Here is a 20,511-nt window from a genome sequence, read left to right as displayed (position 1 = left end):
AGAGGAACCACGGGGACATGCTCTATTACAACACACTCAGGAAGCTGAAATAAAAATAATTTACATAATCATGAGAATCTGCCACTTAGTTGACTCAGAAAGAAAATAAACATTCAGTTTTTATACACATCTTATACGGTGTCTGATGGTCATTTCAAACATTTTGCATGTTGTCTTTAATTTAAATTTTACCTCTTGGAAAACAAAATACACTGAAATGCCATTTCGTTGTTCTTGCAGTACAGAAAGAAAATGTTTCAATGTTCACCGTGCCCGTAGAACATTACGCTTCAAGACGTGACAAACTGCATTTAAACCGTTTAATCTATGCAGTCGGCATGGGCTGGTCTCTGATTAAATCGAGGTTTCAAATCATTAAATTGCAGAGAAAGTACTGAACTGGACTGACGATTTGCAGAGCTGCACCTCCACAAATGCTGGTCAGCTGGCTGAACGACACACACCACAATTATCCCGCATTGACAAAGACAAATGTTTCAGATCCCAAACCCCGGCATAAAAACGGAGAAGCAGGGAGAATCTAAAGAGACACTGCTTGTTAGAAATGGTGTTTTAAAACTACAGTTGGCAAACTCTGTTAGGTAGAAACAAGCAGGCTGAAATAACAGCAACTAAATAATGACAATTTTATTTAACATTTTAGTGTCAGTAGATCAACAAAGTTCATCTACTATAAGAATTTGAGATTGTCAATGCCCCTAAATAATCTAAATTATCCAATTATTGCTCCATATTATGTACCCTGTTTGATATAAGAATATATTGTCTATAAAAGACCAACCACTGTAAAAAAAAAACAAAAAAAAAACTACTTTAAGTGAATGCACTGCAAAAACACAAAATCTTAAAAGTATTTTTGTTCTAGTTTCTAGTGCAGTAAATGTACTCTTACAAATTGGATATATAGGAGCTTGTTTTAAGGCTGAACTTTCTTAATAATGGTTTTACTGGCAGATTATTTCACATAGAAACTAGACCAAAAATGCTTTAAAATAATTTGTTTTTGCAGTGTTTCTAGCTGGCTCCCACTTCACAATATCTGACAGCAAACGAGCTGTCAGATATTGTTTCATACTGAAAATTACTCACAATATCCTAAAGCAAACTAAATGATCCTGCAGCCAATGTCAACGTGAACGAATCTGAAAGTGAAAACACAACGATCAGTGCGCTCGTTTGTACAAGTTCTGTTTTTAATAAGAGCCGAGCAAAACTAACCATGCTGTCGATAGTTAAAACAGTTACACAACAAAGCGGATCCGATTTAGGTTTAAAAAGCCCAGACACAGTGCAGTGATGAATGAACCCGAATCAACAGTTTTGGAAAAGAAGAGCTTTTGTTTAAAATCTGTTCCTCCTTAATTCCACTTCATTAGCATATCTTAAAACGTTTCAAACAAAATGTTCTGAATAAATAGCAAAGCAACACAATTTTTTCCCCTGTACAAAAAGGCCATAAAACACAAAACACTCGAGATGAAAACAAACAGGAGAAGCTCATCCACATGAAAATCACTGCTTCACAAATACACATGTATGTATATATATATATATATATATATACATAACTTCAAGTCCAGCTTTAAATACCAGTAAACAATCTCGTTTTTCCTTACAGAAGAGAATCATCTGTAGTGTTAACTAGTGAGAGACAACCCTTGATTCACATTAGTTGATCCCCCAGGAAATCCTTCCTGCCGTGATAGAGAACAGATAATCGAGCATCCACAAGATGGCGCCGGCGAGAGCAAGGAGAACAGAAACCAGTCCGTCAGTCCAGCTTGATTCCTGAACATCAAATAAGTTCATATCCGTTTTCATTTCTGGAAGCTGGGAGCTCTACATGGTCTTCAGCCTTGTGACGTCTTGGAGCAACAGCTTTAATATCTGCCCTGATGAGGGGTGATGAGGGGCAAATATCTCCTGCCCTCCATCACTATGAGATCTTACAGTTGCCTTTAGAGGAGGAGGACGATGAGGAAGAGGAGGACGAGGAGTTCATCGGAGGACTCTGAGGAGTTTTGAAGGACTTTGAGCGTTTCAGGCTGTTGGCTTTGCTTCCGCCGCCGCCAGACGCCGTGCTGTTGGCGACCGAGTACGAGCGTCCGTGCATCATGACGGCGTTCATGCCGTTGGCCATGGAGAAGGACTTGAGGTGGGATTTGATGGCGACAGGAAGTGGCAGCTTGTCGATGAGGTGGACCGGCGTGCAGGAGACGATCGATCGGCAGCACAAGTCCTGAAGGCTGAAGACTGAGAGGGGGGAAAAAACAGTAAAAACTATTAAAGATGTATGTGTTGGTGAAGGAAGGAGAAAAAAAAAAGTTTCTCTCTTTTTTTCCTCTTAAATGGAGGTCAAAGAAAGAAAAAAACAAAAAAAGAATAAAAATGTTATTTCTTAATTTTTCTCTTTTTTTCTGTTTTTATATTTTCTACCTTTTCTTTCTTTTTAAGAGAGAGAAAGAGAAATAGAAAACCGAGAGGAAAAAAAAAATAGAAAACAATGGAGAAAAAAGTAGAAAGAAAAAATACAAAAACTGAGTGGAGAGTACAAGGAAAGGCTGACTCGGCTTTAAGACAACTGGAAGAATAAACTGGAAAGACATTTTTTAAGTTATGTATTCTGTCTTGCTTTACCTTTAGGAAGATAAAAGGCAACGCTCTCTTATTGGATGCTTAACATTTTGCCTGTGGAGCAGACGAAGCTCATCACATGAGACGCTGACTCACCTCTGTTGGGCCTCCAGAATTTCTCCATGCCGTGCCTCATCAACACGATGCGCGACAGCTCTGTGAACGACTCGATGACGTTGAAGTTGCAGAGAGGGCTGACCTCGAAGAAGGTCATGCTGTTCTTTTCGGCGTAAGCCCTCGCCTGCTCTGTCGGCACTTGCCGCTTGAAAGCCAGGTGAAGTCGGTTTCCGACAAGGATCCTGGGAACGCCGGGAGCATGCTGAAGGAAAAGGAAATCCTCCTATTATTCTGTTTCAGGTACATGTAAAAAAAAAAAAAAACCTCCACTTGTCTTCTGAGCTGAGGCTTAACATCAGGCCAGGAGAGTGTGGATGATACACTCTCTTGTTAAGGTGTCCTCATTCCTTATACGGTCCAAAATGTGTCAAACAGCAGTCAAAGACAGGAATCGATTTTCTTGTCTTGTATTTAAGTGACAAATCATCATGAAATAAAGTTTAAAGGTAAAAATGAAGGAAAGTGATTCATGCTTTCCAAGGTTCCCCCCAGAAAACTTGCTAAGCCTGGGGGTTGTGCGCAGTCCACTGTGTTTTTGAGTTAAAAAATGTTTAAAGTTGACAGGAAACTTGAAAATATCCCTTAATAATTATGTGTTATTGAAAGATTAATACCTGAACACCAACTATAAAATCTTAAAAAAAATGAAAACATTTTAAAAAGACTTAAACAAATAAGCAATGCTAAGCCTGGTGGCCCGCCAGGCTTATAATACACTCCGGGAAACCCTGCTTTCAAAATCTTTCACAAGTAAAAATCTGAGAAGTTTGGCACACAATTACCTTCAGTACCCCTGATTTGATGCAACAGATTCTCAACTGGGTCTGAACTTTGACTAGGCTGTTCTAAAGCATGAATGGTTTAGCTTTGAGCTAAACCATTGCTTCTTCTTCTTCACAAGTATTTACTAATTGGTATGGATGTAGCACAAAAATACCAATAAATTATATTGACTGTGGTTGTAATGTGGGACAAATTCAATGAGAATGAAGATGTTAGCAAGCCACTGTACTTTCAGTATCAGTACATGTTTCTCACATACCATTTTTCTGTCAAATATAAATGGATTAAAGCGATTACCTCATCAATTTCCCGGATCCAACGATCGATCCCATCAAACGACCAGCCGTTGGTGATGTCATATACAAGCAGGATGCCCTGTTCAGAAAAAAAAAAAAAGAAAAGAGAATCATATAAAGAGATTCAACATGCACAGGATCTCACCGGGAATCAGGATGGAGAAATATAAATAATCTGCAAAAGCTACATGTGAGTGAAAAGGCATGCTTCAGCTTTTAAACGAATGCTTCCAAGTATGTCATTTACCTGCTGCTTGGTTCCTGTAACTTTCAAATTTGAGAAAAAAACTTCTGCAACTTTGAAAAAAATTTAACTGCGCAGTCTTAGCGGTGACACCACTAAATGTCAGACATGAAACCAAATCCACAACAGCCTTTCAGAAATGAGGCCAGCCACCAAGTTGCATGAGAAAAGCCATGTATCTAATGCATTTAGCTGTATTATCTATATTGCAGGTAAATATTTAAATCTTTTAAGAAACAAGTTAAAGCTGCTTTCGGGATTACCTGTGCTCCACGAGAGTAAGACCTGAAGATGGTGCAGAATCTCCCTTGGCCAGATGTGTCCCTGTCAAAAGCACAGATGTAAGCCCCGTGTATTTTTAAATATAACACGAAGCTACAACACCAACAAACTTGTCATTTAGTGATGCTGAGGCCTCACCAGAGCTCCAACTTCACCCGTCTACCGTCCAGCAGAATGGTGGTGGTCTTGTAATCAATCCCTGAAACCACACACATTGAGTTCATGTCGATCTCTCCCATCTACCACCTCTGACGGAGTGAATAAGAGATACTTACCGCTGCTGTAGGCGTATGGAGACTCGACAGATCCGTCCTGCAAACTCTCCAGGATTTCTCCTTTTCCTACGTCGCTGTCCCCCACGAGAAGAAATTTCAAGAGATAATCGTAGCTCTTGACGGGGCTGCTTTGAGTTCCCATCATCCCACGCATTGGATCTGGTTCGCTGAGAGCTTTACAAGCTCCCCGGATTGAATATGCTGTTCGGGGGACAATCTGGAGGGCTCCCCAGAGAGCCAGCGGACTCTAGTCGACAGTCGCTAGCACTGGCTAACCAGTTAGCTGGTAGTCGAACTTGAAAAAATTAATTTCTCTATATAGCTCAATCGTTAATATGCTGCAAATTATATTCCCCACTGCACTGAAATGCAAACTATAATCATGAATATGGAGGCAGTATTGTTCTAGTAAATTTTCAAAACAACAACATTGGCTGCTAGCTCTCCCGTTAGCAAGCCAGCTAACTTAAACATTAGCGCTGCATTCTTTAAAAAACTGAAGCCGTAAAGTTAAAACTAGCCGGTTTAAACTAACTTGTAACGGCACTCGACCAAACCAAATCAGAGTTTGTCTCCACTTGATCGCGAAAGACTAAAAAGCTGAAGTAAAATAAGAGGGCCTCCCTGACTCCAACGACGCTGTGATCGAACTGTGAGGGAACAACCAGGCAGTGACACCATTCACGGTGTCACTTCCGGTAAGTTAAATTCGAAGTAAAGCTGAACCTTTTGCAGAAAATATGATTGTTGTTTATGCAAACAAAACGTCAAAGACTGGAGGAGCTGGTTTTAAACCTGGAATTTTATCAACTAATTTTTTAAAGATCAGAAGCAGAACAATGATTTAATGGTGGGAAGTATTGTATGAAGCACTCTGAAGATGCCTTCATCTTGAAAATGTGGCTCTTAAATTCTTTTATTTTATTGTTGTTGGGTTCAAACTTGTATCTTTTTGCTTTGTTTTTTTATTTTATGTTTTTGGCTATATATATATATATAACATATATATATATTTTTTTTTTTTTTTTTTTTTACATATATAAGCCTCAGATGCTGGGCTTGTTCCGATTATGTTTTGCTCTCCTCAAAATTCCTGAATCTGACTCAGAAAGAGAGCAGATAGTGACACCTGAAAAAGAGGAAAAGCAACCTTCATTGCCTAAAGCCTAGTTTTTGCATGCCTCAGCCAGTGATTCCTCCAGGGTTGGATCAAAGTAGCTTTCTGAATATCTCAACGTTCCTGTTTCCAGTGATCACAGAAAAGTTCTGAATCCTGAAACTAGGATTGGAAATAATCCCATCTGGCTCTAGAGAGTATTTCCATGTATTCCTCCCACTCTTCCAAGTGATGAAGGTGCAACAAACAAACCGGAGCTAGAGCAATGTTATCTGGACAGAATATACGCAAGAACCAGGAAGGAGGTCTTTAAGTCTCAGGATGCATAACAAATATTTAACACTAGGAAGTTGTCCAATGAACCATGCTGATAAACATTACCATTATCTTCTGTATACTCTAAAAACGGATTATTAAATTCCAGAGGAGTAAAGATTTAACCTGAATTCTTTGGTTTTCTTGGTTTTCTGAACAGTGTCTCATATACTGACTGACGTCAACTGCTCCAGTTTTAAGGGAAATGCCATTTGGTATTCCCCTGCAAAGTAAATATTAAGGGTAAGACTTATTCCTTCAGGTGATAAGACCTCTCATTCAACATGAGCCCATTGTTGAGTCAAATACATCTTCTGTACGTGTCTCTTTTTAATTGTTACAGATTGTTTTACTCTTACAAAGTCAGTTTTCATCCAAAACTGCAGATCAACAGAGCGCCAACAAAAGAGCAGTTTCACCTTTCCCCTCTAGATGGCAGGCTTTTTCAAGCCAGACTTAGAATCCCAGCTTCCTGTTACAGTGAGAATGGAAGAAATGCCCTTTTTTATTTTCTTCAGGATCACCACCAGGGGGAGCCATGGAGGGAGGTCAACCAAGTGGCCCCCTACTCATACTACATTAGATGTGGTGTTGAAAAGCATTTTCCTCTTTACTTATTTCTTCTGTTTTGTTTACTTTTTTGTTCCGCCTGAATACTTTAGATCAGTGGTTTCCAAAGTTGGGGTTCAGCATCTGCTTTGGGTTGCCAATCGACTAGTGTGGGGTCTTAAGATCCTCTTCAGAAATAAACTATGTAACAAGAATTATAACAGCAAGGAGTACTTTTTCTGCAGATATTAAGATTTGCTATTAAGATTAAAAATCAGTATAACAAACAGAAGCAATATGTTGGCTGCTGATGCCGTTTTTTCTCATGTTCATCAGAAATTCTTGCATATTCAAAAAGCAGTTTTCAACTGATAATTTCATTAAGGAGGAAATGCATTCAATTCAACAAGACCCAATGTGTAAGTAATCGCACTTACCATTAAATCGTAATTTAACTGTGAATAACCACATTTTTTTTGACTGGTCTTGTTCAATTTTACTTGCCACATCAGGCCTGAACCAACAACCAACAATCAAGATAAAACTTAAATAGATCTATCTGACAACACGAAGTCGGCTAAAAGATATCAAAAAGGCCCAAAACTAAATAATAGAAGAGAAACAAAATTAAAATCATGTGGAATCTCGAGCCATCAGATCATGACATTAAGTTCAAATGTCCTTCATTTATGTAGCAAGACGATGATTCAAAGCACACAAGACAGTCAGTCTCTGAATTAAACCAAAACTCCTCCACAGGGGGACATTTTAATTTAAGATAAGGCGAAGAGAGAGAACCTAAAATCTGTTTGTGAAATGTTTTATTGACATGCAACCAAACAGTTTGTTTACAACTTAAGTATGTGCTACTTACAAACCCTCCAGCTAACACAGTTGGCACAGTTACAAACACTCGTCAGAACCTGTCTGTGGAAAACCCTTTGAATCGGTTTGACATGAGTTCAGTTTTTCTGAAGCATCAGGAAACAAAATCTACAGCTTAGGAGATCCAATGTACTTTGAAGCCAACAGACATGACAAAGCAAACAGTGAGGAGGAAAGGATCTACATTAAAAAGTGCTTTGTGACTCCAAAGACCTCTGCTCACCTTGTCATCAATCAAGGGTAAATAGTGAAGTATTTGGGTTAAAATTAAACTGCTTGACTGGGACCAATTACAAAAGTGTAATTTTGTCAAACTGATGGCAAGCCCATACGATCGAAATTCCCTCGTTGTGACTCCAAGGTGGTCTAGAGCTTCCACCATTTCTGAACGGGCAACACAAACCAAAAAGAGCTGCATACTGTTAAACAGAAGATGTGCTTTAAAAATGAGATGCATTATCTAGCAGGAATTTTATTTTTAAGAACCACATACTCCATGCCCAAATCAGAACACTTGCAATTATGACCGTGCTAGTAAGTTGCTGAACTTGCCTGCGGTGGATTTTATTAGCAGCTGTAGACATGTTTTAGTGCAGAATTATAGGAGCTTTAACAATCTCTTGAGTGGATAATCCTGCTTGTGCACCAGATGGAAGAATCTCTATGGTAAGGACTGAGTGTGCAACTGCTGTGAATCAACATCCCGCATCAGCAGGACCGGAGGGTAAGATGGTGTTCTCAAACTATGGCACGGAAAGACTTGTAATTAACTCTTAAGTAATTCTTGTCATGAGCTGGGTAAAAGTCAACACTGGTGATGGAAGTCCTCCTTGAAATAAAATTATAATCTTGCACAATCAAAATCGCACTCTGCAAGAAGTTAACGTTTCGAATGTGACGCATCTTTTTACACAGAAGCACTAAAGGAAATAATCTCCAGTCGCTCTTGGAAGATTGACTGTGAAAGTAAAGTTTAATTTAAGAAGCTGAATTTGACGGTCTACTGAGGTCTCCTCAAAAGATGACCACTGAGGATCCCAGTAAGAAGAAACAAATGTACTTCCAAGACTTTGATGAAATCTAAAATGTTGTAATAATCTTTTTCAAATAAATGCTTTACACATGGACTCATCAGATGATTTACCAAAACCAACAAACATTTTTATTTTAATAATTTGGTTCAAATGTGGATAAGACTGATGTATTTCAAGCATTCCTGTTAATTTAGAGGATAAAGGCTTACAGAAAGTGGAAATGCGAAATTCAGTTGGTCAGGAAATGACCTAATGCATAAAACGTTCCAATTGTGAAATGTTGCTCTGCTCTGCACAATCAGGGGGAAGACTGAGTTGACAGCAATCCAGCAGACAGTCGCCAGCACTTTCCACGAGGCCAGTAAGCCACAAAAAGTAACAGCTAAAGAACCTCATTGTTCAGAGTCCTGCAAGCAAGCATGTAAATGAAGAGTTGAGAGGAAGAAAAAAAAAGTCAGCGTACAAAAAAACAGGGACAACAGAAACCTGTGTTGATTCAAGGAGCCGTGTCTGCAGGTGCAAGTCCGCTGAGTACTAACAAATCCAAAGTCAACGTCGCAAGTTTCCCTCTGATTAGACTCCCTTCTTGTTATTCTGTAATTAATATGTACCTGCACTTGTATGATTATTTGGAAAAAATTAAAAATAAAGTCTGTCTAACTGTGCACAGTCTTAAGCAGAGGATTTTGTGCCAGCCTGAGGCTGAGCAACATATTCATGTATCAACATGTGGGCATTTTGACACAACTCCTGGCAATGCATGAAGGCATTCTTATATGCCCAGTCATCTTCCACAAAGAGATGAAACAGGTTCACTGGCTTTGCTCTGCAGATTTCTTTAGGCAATCCAGTAACTCCAGCCAAAGGATTGCCAACCAGAATGTGGGTCAGGCGCTTCCTCTTAAGACTTTCCTCCACAAAGCTCAGCAGGTCTTGTAGCCTGCAGGCAGCAAAGTTCGGTTGCCACTGCGATGGTTTTTTGGTCAGCAGAAGGTGCATTAAGGCTATTTTGAAGTGGGTGTCTTTTAGTGCAGTCTTCCCTGTCAGCGCTTCCTGTCTCCTATGAAGGAAGGAGGCGATTTCCAGAATTTGATCATGACAGGAGTTCACAGGGAGGCGTTTGGAGAGATGTTCCAGGAGGCGGTCTTCGTAGATGGAGAGTGACAGCGCCCAGAAAGTGTCCACATCCTCACTGGAGGACCAGGGTGTGATGCAGAAATGAGCTTCTGTGTTGAACTTAACCACCGGCTTCAAACTGAAGTTGATCTTCCTCCCTGACTTGAAGCGTACCACCAGAGCGCCTGGAGTCTCAGCGTAGCGGATGCTGAGCTCAAACTCGTATTTGTGTGAGATTTGTGCCCAGGCTTGTTTGACTGTGTTCTGAAACCACCGGATTATCTTCGATTTTGACAGAAAAGGAGTGTTCTTGCTGCACAGCGGTCCATTGAAGGCATCAGCCACTTTTGTTTTTGCTTTGTCGCTCTCCGAATGCAGCAGGCAAACCATGTCGTCTGCGTCGGCGGACTGGCAGGGGCAGCCGTTTGGGACTTTCTCTTCTTTCAGGAGTTTCATCTGACCGCAGACTTGCGTGTCCAGCAACGGATCACTCACCGGGTTGTTCCTGAGCAGGCAGCGGACACTGTATGGTTTGCATGGAGCAAAGTGAACAATGATGTCATGCTCTTTCACCATCTGAAAGTCCTCAATCAACATGCTGCCGTCGTTTTCACAAACCGTCCTCATGGCCTCCAAGAGGTCATTTGCGAATCCTTCCAAAAAGCCCTTCTCCCTCAACATTTTCTCAGCTGAGGCCTGAACACATTGAGCATAAAAGCTCCTCAGAGTTTCAACGTCAGGCAGCGACACTTTAGCAGGTCTGCGTGGGGAGATCCTGGTCTCTTCCTGATCTGTTTGGAGATTTCTCTTCAGGTATTTCCTGAAGAAGCGCATTATGGAAATGATGGAGAATGTGTTCCAGATGTACCAGAGGCAATCCCTCTCCCATTCTGCAATGCCTTTCTCTGAGGTTTCGTCTTCTGTCTTGCTGTGGACATGTGAGGCAGGTGAGTCTCGATCTTTTGGGTGGATCGTTGCTCCTTCTGGCTTCTCACGATGTCCCTGCAGAGCGTCTTGTTCTGAGCTGCCACTTCTTAAATCTTCTCCCTCCTGATTGTCAGGATTTTCAGTCAGATTCACGGTAGCAGATTTACTTGTCATGTGTCCCACTGGTAGTTTGGGATCAAAAGTTCCTCCCTCAGTGAAAGCCACATCTGAGTCCAACGGTTCATCTTTGTCCTGTTGATTGGACTGATTCTGTTGCTCTGGATTGTTATTTATGTCACCTTGAGGTTCTGTTACTTTGTAACTGACAGGTGCTGATGGTTCGACTAGTTTCTCTTCCCTTTTCAGCAGCATCTGCTCATGCTTTTGCAAATCCTCGTCAACGGCATCGTCCCAGTCCTCAACCCCTGGATTGTCCCGGGGACACAACAGAAGACCTGCAGCCACCACAAACACTCGCAGCAGAGTATCTTGCATCATCTGCGCAGCCTGGGAAGGAATACGGAGGCAGCAATTAGTTCACTTTCAATTACAGGTCGAACATTTTTACCTTTTAATTTACTTCATGCTTAAGATGATTGTGCTGTTGGAAGGCAAACCCCAACCTCAACCTGCAGCCTATAACAGGTTTCCTTCCCCATTTTTCTATCAACTCTGACTAGTTATGAAGACAAGCATTCATCATTTACCATAATGTTGCTAAAAAAAATGTTTTATAGTGCGCCTGATGTGTTCAGGATGTAAGTTTTCCACCACATGCAGCATTCTGTAGGTCAGCCAAAAAGTGACATTTTAGTCTGGTCTGGCCTGAGTTGTGTTCTTTGGTCTTTATGAAGCTGTTTGTTCTCTAATGTTTTCTAACAAACCTCTACAGTCTTCACACAGCAGCTGAAGTTAAAATAACACTCAGGTGGAGTGTTAACTAAACATCTGACTTTTGAATGTAGTTGGTTGCACAGGTTTTATTTAGGGGCATGAAAGTAAAGGGTGCTGAATACATATGCACACATGAGTTTTATAATGTAAAAAATATATTAAAATCATTCATAATTTTTCATGGGCAGACTTTGTGTTTTTGCCTACCACACAAAATCACCAAGGAGTCAAATTAAGTTTGCAGTGTAACAAAATGTGACAAAGCTCAGGAGTTATAAATACTTTTGTAAGGCATAAGTCAAAAGTGTAAAACGTGTTACAAAGAATTCTTTGCAACATGTTCAAGTTTTCTAAGAAAAAGATGCTGCTGCTAAGTTTCACCACGATGCTTAGCCAAAGAGGGAAAAAAGTAACTTCCTCAATATGCTCCAGCAATTATGAATTTATTTCTTTATTATATCCTGTTGGGTGTTTTCAAAATCAAGCACTAGGCATCATTATGTAGAGAACATGTCAAATATAAATAATCATACACACCTGAATGAGGGAATGTTTATCTCGGCAGTGGGGTGTTCCGGTAATATAAGTGAAAAGGTACAAAGGAGGAAACGACCTTATGCTGCCTCTTGTTCTGAGATCTCTTCCTATTTTAGTTGAAGGTTCAACTTACTTCCTGCTCACGCAACCCCATGTGTTCTGCTTCAACACTTTCCTGTGCGATATGCACAAGTACAAGGTTCGAGCTGACTTCCTGAAACTGCCTACTCATTTCACATTCAGGGCCAAATGTACTCAGATGATGCGGCTATATAGGCTGAAACCAGAAGTTTTCACACACTGTTTAAACATTCAACTTTGTTTTCCAAGTGTTTGACATAAAGGCATTTTTTCCCCCTGTTTTTGATTAGTTGAGATGACTAAAACTATCTCTGTTTGCTAAATATCTTACTGATTTTGAAACTTATCACAGAGACAGGAAAAAATTATTTTACTATCAACTACTGGAGGTCTTAAGGAGAACCGGGAACAGATAATGTATTTCAGCAACATGCAAAACATATTTTAAACTAATTTTTTCAAAGTAATAAAACGTAACTACGGGTTAGCTTGACAATTTTCATAATTGTCAGTTTGAGTTATTTGAATACATGCTATGGTTTTGTGTTTGCTCCATATTATTGGTGGCTTTAAACAAGTTTTGTTGCATTTGTAGTTTTAAAGATTTACCTTAACATATTAACAGGCGGTGAACCTTTATAGCCTTTGACTAGAGAGTCAATGGAAAGGACACTCTAGTCATTTCTTAATGTAGCACTGTTCACATTACATAAAATCAGTGTACACAAATCTCTGACTCAGAGAAATAATTTTCCTGGTGTTGACAATCAGTATCAGGTTGCAGACAGAACCAAGTGTATTAAATGGCTAGTGTCCATGAACAGTGGAGCGAACCGCTGCCTTTTATCTTCTTGCAGGCCTAAAACTGGTTTGTCAAGCTTCAGTTCATTTTGTGGTTCCATATGTATTGAAACCCCTGTGTGCTATAAATACATAAATGTATATATTAAAAAAAAACTATTTCAACATGTTTCACGCTCATTTCTTCTCCAAGCAATTGGAAACAGATTCACCCTTTACCTCGGTGACTGCAACCAAATTTTCCATCCAAAGCCACAGATATTTGAATGGTTTGAACGTTTGTTTGCATGTCTGGCTTGTTGTAGTGACGCAGGAACAATGCAGGCGCTCTCACTGATGGGATTTATTGGACTGACACAGAAACACTTTGCTTTTCATATAACCATGCAGAAACATAGTAAAGTTAAAAGGGGGTTGAAATAAGCAGCGTAAGATATTCACACGTTTTGTCAGGTTTGCTTTCGAGAAAATATGTTTTCTCGAATCACTGTAATGCAGTGAAGGGAGGGGCTTGATGACAGGAGCTTAGCTCGGCTTTGAGTATCACCAGAGAGTCACTTCTCAGTCAGCCAGGTGCATATGTATGCTGCGTATGAACGGAGCTGCAAGACACTCACTATGGACGTTATGGTTATATGACAAGTTTATCCTTTCAGCTGTTTATCCAATTATAAATAATAAGGTAAGTGTGAAGTTAATACGAGAACAACGTCTATGAATATGTGTACCATCGACATGTTCAACTAAATTTCTGTCTTCAAGTTTATTGTTGGATAAGTAAATTACAAATGTCTTACAGATGAATTGTAAATAGTTGCTGCATCTTCTTTGCGTCTGGAGAAATCCAGCAATGCTTCTCAGCCAAAATGTATTTTCTGTTACTATTAAGTCTGCGGATATAAACAAAAACTTAAAATCTCCTACTTGTTTCTTCTTAATAATAAAAAATATATATATGATAGCTTTTATAATAACTTTGCCATCAGATATTAATATCTGGTTGATAGAACATTTACTAGCCTTTTCATTAGGTACACCTGACCATTTACCATGTAACACAAATCCTGAATCAGCCCATCACACGTCGGTGGCTCAGTGAGTTTAGGCACGCAATTGTTGTGAAGCCGAATGTTGAAGCCAAGTGGCTTTGAAGGCAGCGTAGTTGTTTGTGCCAGATGGGCAGAAACTGCTTATCTACAAGGATTTTCGCACACAAACATCTCTCAGGTTCACAGAACTCAAAGGAGAGACTATATCCAGTGAGCAGAAGCTGTCTGGATGAAAATGTGTTGCTGATGCCAGAGGAGAACAGTTCAAGATGATAGAAAGGGGACAGTAGCTTAAATAGCCACTCATTGCAAACTATATTTTACTAATACCATATTTGAGTGTATCACACTTGAAGCCCTTAGATCACAAGACCAAACCAGATGCCACTCCTGCCAGCTAACATCAGCAAACCGAGGCCACAGATTTCACCTGCTTACCAAACCTGAACAGTGGACAGGTTGGTAAAACAGAGGTTTGATGAGCCTTGATTTTGGCTGTGAGATTTAGATGTTGTTGTCAGAATATGGTGTAGCCAACGTAAACAAGGATCCATCTTGCCTTGTGTCACTGCTTCAGCCTTGTGGCGGCGGCATAAAAGTATGGGCAATTGTTCTTGGCAAACATTGGGCCCATTAGTACCAGCTGAGTATCGCTGAAATGTCACAGCAGATGTGTAGGAACCAAACTGGTTTATTGAACAGAACAACTAGTTCACTGTACCCCAGCGGCCTTCAGAGTCACCAGGTCGCTATTAATTAGAGCAAATTTTAGATGTGGTAGAACAAGGATCTCCCCATCACGAATGCGAAGCTGAGAAATCTGCAGCAAATGCATCATGCTGTCAGGTCAACATGGATCAAAATCTCAGAAGAATGTCGCTGACACCTCGTTAAATAGCATTGAGCATTATTAAAAACCTAACTTGGTATCAACTTAGTTTTTTTTTTTTGAAGGAAGTTCAAACTCTACTGTTTTTCATATCAAATGAGAAGTGCTGTCTATCTAACGATCCTTCTCAAACAGTCTTTTTCCAGAAATTTCACTGCCTGTAAGCCGAAGTGTCCACCACATCTCACACGATGGATAAGTTTCGTATGATGTTCCAGTTCCTCCAGTCCAACCAGGAGTCTTTCATGAATGGGATTTGTGGCATCATGGCATTGGCAAGTGCCCAGATGTACTCCGCCTTTGAGTTCAGCTGCCCCTGCATGCCAGAATACAACTACACCTACGGCATCGGGCTTCTTGTCATCCCTCCCATATGGTTCTTTTTGCTGGGCTTTGTCTTGAACAATAATGTGTCGGTGCTCGCCGAGGAGTGGAAAAGACCCACGGGGAGCCGGACGAAGGATCCGACAATCCTGCGCTACATGTTTTGTTCTATCACCCAGAGATCATTGATCGCCCCGGCGTTGTGGGTGTCGGTCACCCTCATGGACGGAAAGAGCTTCCTCTGCGCCTTCAGCATTAACTTGGATATCGAAAAATTTGGGAATTCCAGCTTTGTCAAAGGGATGTCGGAGACGGAGAAGATTCGACTGCTGGCCAGAATCCCCTGCAAGGACCTGTTTGAGAATCAGGAAATAAGAGTGGCAGCAACACGGTACATCAAGTGTATATCACAGGTAGGTGGGTGTTTTTACTTTTTCTCAGGATGAAACACAAGAAGAAGTAATGTGAGACAATTTGCCAGGCAACCCAGATATATGATTTAAAAAAAATCACAAGGTTGTTGTTTTGGTGTCCCTGAAGTAAACAAAGTAAAAATCTGTTTATTTAACACTGTCCAAAACATGAAACCACAAAATGGATAATCAAAAAAAAATTAACAGAAAATTATTCTTATTATTTTCTAAAATACCACTTGAATTTCAAAGCTGGGAATGTCTGAGCCGTCCAGAATGGAAGCACTTATTCAAAGTGTAGACGAATGTTTCCTAAGACTTAACACAAGACTGATGATTGATGTGCATGATTTTGTTGGCTTGGCTCAAGAAAAATGTTCATCCCTCCAACTTTTTTACATAGTCGAAGCTCTGATGAAGGACATGCAACTTAAACCCCTTTCAAGTCAAAACTTCACAATAAAGACACAACCACAAAACTCCCATTATGGATCACATTGCCTTTTCACAGAAAACCTCACAGCTTGAGGCATTCACACAAATAAAATGCACAAATCATGTGTTCCTGATTTACCACCTTTAGGACTTTGATGTCTGTCACAATCCTCACACAGAAGTGCAAATAATGAACCCACTCCTTTAATTCAAGAACGATGTCGTGAGCCATTATCTGCATCAGGTTGTGCTGCTCAAAATATTGCTCAGGTCAGGTACACTGAAAAAACAAAAACAAGCAAACAAACAAAAAATCTCTAAATTACAGTAAAATACTGACAGCTGTGGTTGCCAGAATTTTATACGTTAAATTCTGGTAACCACAGCTGCTGGTATTTTACCATAAATTAGAGACTTTTTTTTTTTTACAGTGTAGAGTCTGGAGGATGATCTGGTGGCTTTGTCCATGAACTAAACAGCTGCTGCCGTCTGTGCTTTGTCTAAAGTCACAACATCATGAATGTTCCCCAAAGCTGTAGAAGTTCCCTTACAGATCATACAGGATTGGGTGTATTACACCCTCCTATTCTGTGTTTGGAAAGCTTTCGTAGTTTCCAAGATACAAAAGTGTAGATTATAAAACAAAAGTGTGTCTTAAAACAGAGTCCAAGAAACCTCATGAGGTATGAAAGAGATCTGCATCCTCTGCTCAGAATGTGCAACAGAAACAAGAAAGGCCCTAAAGCAGAACTTAGAGGTACACCGTAATGAAGTGGACTTGGTGAAGACATGCAATATGAAGCAACAACCGAAAAAGAAGGATTCAGAAGACATTAAATGATGAAGGGTGGTGACTGAGATATTAACTACTTTGTCTCTTCGTTGAGTAATTTCTGCAACTGAGAACAAGTCATTTTGTGCCCACTTACCAATTGTGTATTACACTATTTCACTTGATGAATTATTCCTATTAATGTTCATACTCAAATGTCTCGTATAGTTTAGTTTGCTTGTATGTAATCTGTTTTCAGTGACTGTGGTTCTCATCCCTACATCAGTGTCAGATAAAATGTATGAACTAGGACAAACTATGGCCCCCAGATTAAACTGAAATCACTCAGTTTCCTCCATTTATAACTCATAAAACCACATTTACTTTTAGTAAACTATGAGCAGATTGTATAAAACTATTTCTATCCTCAACTCTCCAAACAGATACAAAATATCTCCAAACAAGATGAGAAGACAACTCCTGCTTGTACAAGAAAAGTGATAAAAAAAAAAACTAAATGATGGCAGCATGACATTACCTGCACCCTCCTTGTTTACAGTGAGATCAATCACTGTTTTAGCAGTGACTGTGCATGAGCTGCTGTTGTTTTATTGTTAACCCAAAATCAAACTATCAATGTCAGTGATACATCATTTGATATAGCACATTGCCAACACCTCAAATTAAATAAACAACTAAGGATGAATAGAATATACAACAGTGGTACAATCAAGTATTAAAAAAAGCATTTTAAAAGGCAATAAGACAATAAGAACAACTACACAGCATGGAGGTAAAATATCAGGGCAAATTGGCAAAACTCTTAGCTAAGTTGTTATTTTTATCAACCATTTTGTTCAGTTACAGGAAAATTTAAAGTAGATCAAAATTTATAATATCATTGTTTATTTTTTGACTGCTATAAGAAAGTTGGGGCTAACGCGGCACCTGGGTGTTTAAAATTCTAGCAGCTGCGATATTTTCAATTCCTCATAAGAAAATGTGATTCTGTTTTACCTCTAATATCCCCCACTGGTTACATTTACTTTTGTGATGTTTTTTGTTTTTTTTTTGTCCATAAGTCCCTAAATGTGTTATTCATGAAACCAAGACTTATTTCAGTCCTCCCATAAAACACCCGTGCTGTTGTTTAGGTCTCTGAGTAGCCTCGGGGGGAAAAAAACGCAGGCTCAGAAGTCCCATATGAAATGTTTGTAACATAAATGAAGTTGGTGAGCTGCGAAAGTTGAAGGAAGCCTGTAGAATGTGTTATTTCCACATTACCAAGTGGAGAGATTAACAAGAACGCTATCACAAGCAAATGCAGTCCGTTTGCTAATGTAAAAACCTCTGTTCTTTACAGGCGTGTGGGTGGATTTTTCTCCTCATGATGACCTTCACCGCCTTCCTCATCCGGGCCATCAGACCGTGCTTCACCCAAGCCGCTTTCCTCAAAACCAAATACTGGTCCCATTACATCGACATCGAGCGCAAGATGTTCGACGAGACCTGCAAGGAGCATGCGAAGAGCTTCGCCAAAGTCTGCATCCACCAGTACTTTGAGAACATCAGCGGCGAGATGCAGAGCCTCCACCGCCATCGCTCCGGCCAGGACGACAGCGGCGACGAAGGCGAGGACAAGAGAAGCGACGAAGACAAGCTGCTGGGCATCAGGGCCCAGGACGACATGAACAAGGTCCTGTGGAACTGGCACACCTGTAAGCCGGCGCTGGCTCTGAGGAAGGACCAGATGGACGGCGAAAACAGTAGCAAGCTGAACGGGAAGATAAACGAGGGATTTAACGGGTTCGCAAACGGACACGCCCACGAGACCAAAAAAAGGGAATGGGCCGTGTATTACAGTAAGGTTTGAAGAAAACTGGGATAAAACGCTTATGAATGAGCTCTCACTGTGTTCCAGAGACGTAGCCTTTAGGAAAAAGACCTTCTTACTTTGACAAAGTGTGCAGTCATTGCCCATCTCTTTATATTTTACTTCCATTCTTCTCTTCTTTCAAAGTTCCATTGGCCAATGTTTCTTACAGGTTTCTGAAGGCTTTTCAGAGCTTTTCTATCAACTTTTACTGTTTCTGCCATCATTTAAGTTCAGGATCTGATCTTTTCAGAGGAATGTCTTCTGTTACTCTGCGTCAATCTGACCTATGAATTATGTAAGACATCTAAATTCAATGAATTAATCCCTGTTCCATGACAAAGAACAGAAAACTTAACATGCAATCAGTTGTAAATTGGCTCTGACTCACTTAAAATGTCATTTTAGTATTAGCAAAGGGATCAACTCTTTGTTGATCTCAGAAAAGCATTCTGCCCTCTCAGAAAGCTTGCTTGTGTAAATCTTGTAAATTATACACGGCTAATAAAAGCCGTTTTTTATCAAACTGATAGCTCACACTTAGTTAATGCTGCACACTGGAAAGCCCGTGTGGCTGTCGTTAAAATGTTCATCCCCGTGTGGGTTACAGCGAAACAGCTGAATACAACGTCACCTGTAAGCAGATGTAGTAATATTGTGTCTGCCTTTTTACTTCTGAGTTGGAAATCCTGCACTGCAACTTTATTAACTTCGAAGGAAATGTAAAGTTTATGCAAAAACAAAAGAATGTGGCTACCAGAACATTTACAAGTGAGAATGAAAACAAGGTCAAGATTTGCATCTCGTTTGCTCATTGTGTTTATTCTTCTTCTTTTTTTTTTGTCAGTGACACAACTTTTTTTTTTTTTTTTACATCTCTTATTGGAAGTGTTGTTTAAAGCCCCTTTTTTTTGCATGTTTACAGTTGCGGCTGAATATGCTAATCGGAGTGAACTCAGGAAGTTGTTGATTCAATGTTGTTCTCTTGAAAACCATATTTCACAAGAGTGCGTGCTATTTCTAAAACCACCAACCTGTTGCCGTCTGGCAAGCAGCGAGTTCAGTCTGCAGCCTTGGAACGAAACGAGCAACAATGCATGTAGTGTGTTTAGCTGCGCATTTACGCATCTGTCCAGATAACCCAGCTGTCCGTTAGTGCTCATGCACTATAAAAATCACTCTGTGTCACTGACAAACTACTGGAGAAGGCGATGACATAAAATTATGTTTGTTAGCAGAATTTAGTTGTGTTTTACTAAAATGAAACAAAATGACTAATCTTTGGGCCACCGTTGTTTTTCCTTCTCTTTCTATCCCATGAGTTTGGGTTTGATTTTGTCTTCATCAAACAAGAACATTTTAGCTGCAAGTGGCCACTTACCAATAACATTGCAAACTCCAAGTAGAATTGCAAACCAACAACATTGTACTCCTCCATTTTATATGGAAGAAAGATGTTCACAGTAATACCTGAAGCACTTATTTAATAAGATACAACCTGTCAGAATCGCTAATAATTGGTTTGTACCTGCTGCTTCCACTACATGCTATAAAGCAGGATTCATACTATGAGTTGATATCAAGGTTTTTTTTGTTTGTTTGTTTTTAGAACCGCAGCTCAGCCAGCTGTTGCAGGAACAAGTCAATAAAGGGTTAATCTGATTTTCTTTCAAATAGCTGTTCTAAATCCACAGTAGTCAAATATTCTTGTCAGTCCACAAATATGCAAAAGAAAACATTTTTCTCAACGTAGTCTGAGCTTATGGTCAGGGTGAACATTAGAGGATAAAGTGTCAAAAGCCTCAGAGCACTGAGTCAGATGCTTCTCACAGAAACAGCAGTTTAAAA

General features: G+C 39.9%; 3 protein-coding genes across 4 annotated transcripts; 1 reads left to right on the top strand and 2 right to left on the bottom strand.

Moving 5' to 3' along the window:
• Positions 1 to 1,192: 1,192 nt before the first annotated feature.
• Positions 1,193 to 5,341, bottom strand: LOC103131584 (ras-related protein Rab-40C-like). Its single transcript, XM_007543261.2, has 6 exons — positions 4,653 to 5,341; positions 4,516 to 4,576; positions 4,359 to 4,419; positions 3,853 to 3,930; positions 2,752 to 2,974; positions 1,193 to 2,274 (listed from the first exon to the last, which is right to left on the bottom strand). Exons 1-6 carry the CDS (start codon positions 4,804 to 4,806, stop codon positions 1,958 to 1,960), a joined length of 894 nt encoding a protein of 297 aa, XP_007543323.1. The 5' UTR covers positions 4,807 to 5,341; the 3' UTR covers positions 1,193 to 1,957.
• A 3,858-nt stretch (positions 5,342 to 9,199) lies between these two features.
• Positions 9,200 to 12,438, bottom strand: LOC103131574 (inositol 1,4,5-trisphosphate receptor-interacting protein). Its single transcript, XM_007543251.2, has 2 exons — positions 12,027 to 12,438; positions 9,200 to 11,102 (listed from the first exon to the last, which is right to left on the bottom strand). Exon 2 carries the CDS (start codon positions 11,091 to 11,093, stop codon positions 9,225 to 9,227), a length of 1,869 nt encoding a protein of 622 aa, XP_007543313.1. The 5' UTR covers positions 11,094 to 11,102; positions 12,027 to 12,438; the 3' UTR covers positions 9,200 to 9,224.
• A 639-nt stretch (positions 12,439 to 13,077) lies between these two features.
• On the top strand, positions 13,078 to 19,225 carry calhm1b (calcium homeostasis modulator 1b). Of its 2 annotated transcripts, XM_016666310.1 has the most exons (3): positions 13,078 to 13,590; positions 14,982 to 15,583; positions 18,154 to 19,225. In XM_016666310.1, the coding sequence occupies exons 2-3, from the start codon at positions 15,038 to 15,040 to the stop codon at positions 18,661 to 18,663; spliced, it is 1,056 nt and encodes a 351-aa protein (XP_016521796.1). In that variant the 5' UTR covers positions 13,078 to 13,590; positions 14,982 to 15,037; the 3' UTR covers positions 18,664 to 19,225. The 2 variants fall into 2 exon arrangements, with proteins under 2 accessions (XP_016521796.1, XP_007543306.1); XM_007543244.2 differs by lacking the exon at positions 13,078 to 13,590 and having other exon boundaries at positions 14,257 to 15,583.
• The last annotated feature ends 1,286 nt before the right edge of the window (positions 19,226 to 20,511 follow it).

This window comes from Poecilia formosa, unplaced genomic scaffold (genome assembly GCF_000485575.1).
Source record: "Poecilia formosa unplaced genomic scaffold, Poecilia_formosa-5.1.2 Scaffold11, whole genome shotgun sequence".
Taxonomy (NCBI): Eukaryota; Metazoa; Chordata; class Actinopteri; order Cyprinodontiformes; family Poeciliidae; genus Poecilia; species Poecilia formosa.
Note: the sequence above shows the minus strand (reverse complement) of the source record. Positions and strands in the feature narration are given on the sequence as shown.

What these genes read in the sequence shown, in the direction of transcription:
- LOC103131584 (XM_007543261.2), bottom strand. Translation starts at nt 4,806, where the DNA reads ATGCGTGGGATGATGGGAACTCAAAGCAGCCCCGTCAAGAGCTACGAT. An exon ending in TCCATACGCCTACAGCAGCG is followed by an intron (nt 4,577 to 4,652) that starts GTAAGTATCTCT and finishes GTGTGGTTTCAG; the next exon opens with GGATTGATTACAAGACCACC. An exon ending in GGATCCGGGAAATTGATGAG is followed by an intron (nt 2,975 to 3,852) that starts GTAATCGCTTTA and finishes CTTTTCCTTCAG; the next exon opens with CATGCTCCCGGCGTTCCCAG.
- LOC103131574 (XM_007543251.2), bottom strand. Translation starts at nt 11,093, where the DNA reads ATGATGCAAGATACTCTGCTGCGAGTGTTTGTGGTGGCTGCAGGTCTT.
- calhm1b (XM_016666310.1), top strand. Translation starts at nt 15,038, where the DNA reads ATGGATAAGTTTCGTATGATGTTCCAGTTCCTCCAGTCCAACCAGGAG. An exon ending in ACATCAAGTGTATATCACAG is followed by an intron (nt 15,584 to 18,153) that starts GTAGGTGGGTGT and finishes TGTTCTTTACAG; the next exon opens with GCGTGTGGGTGGATTTTTCT.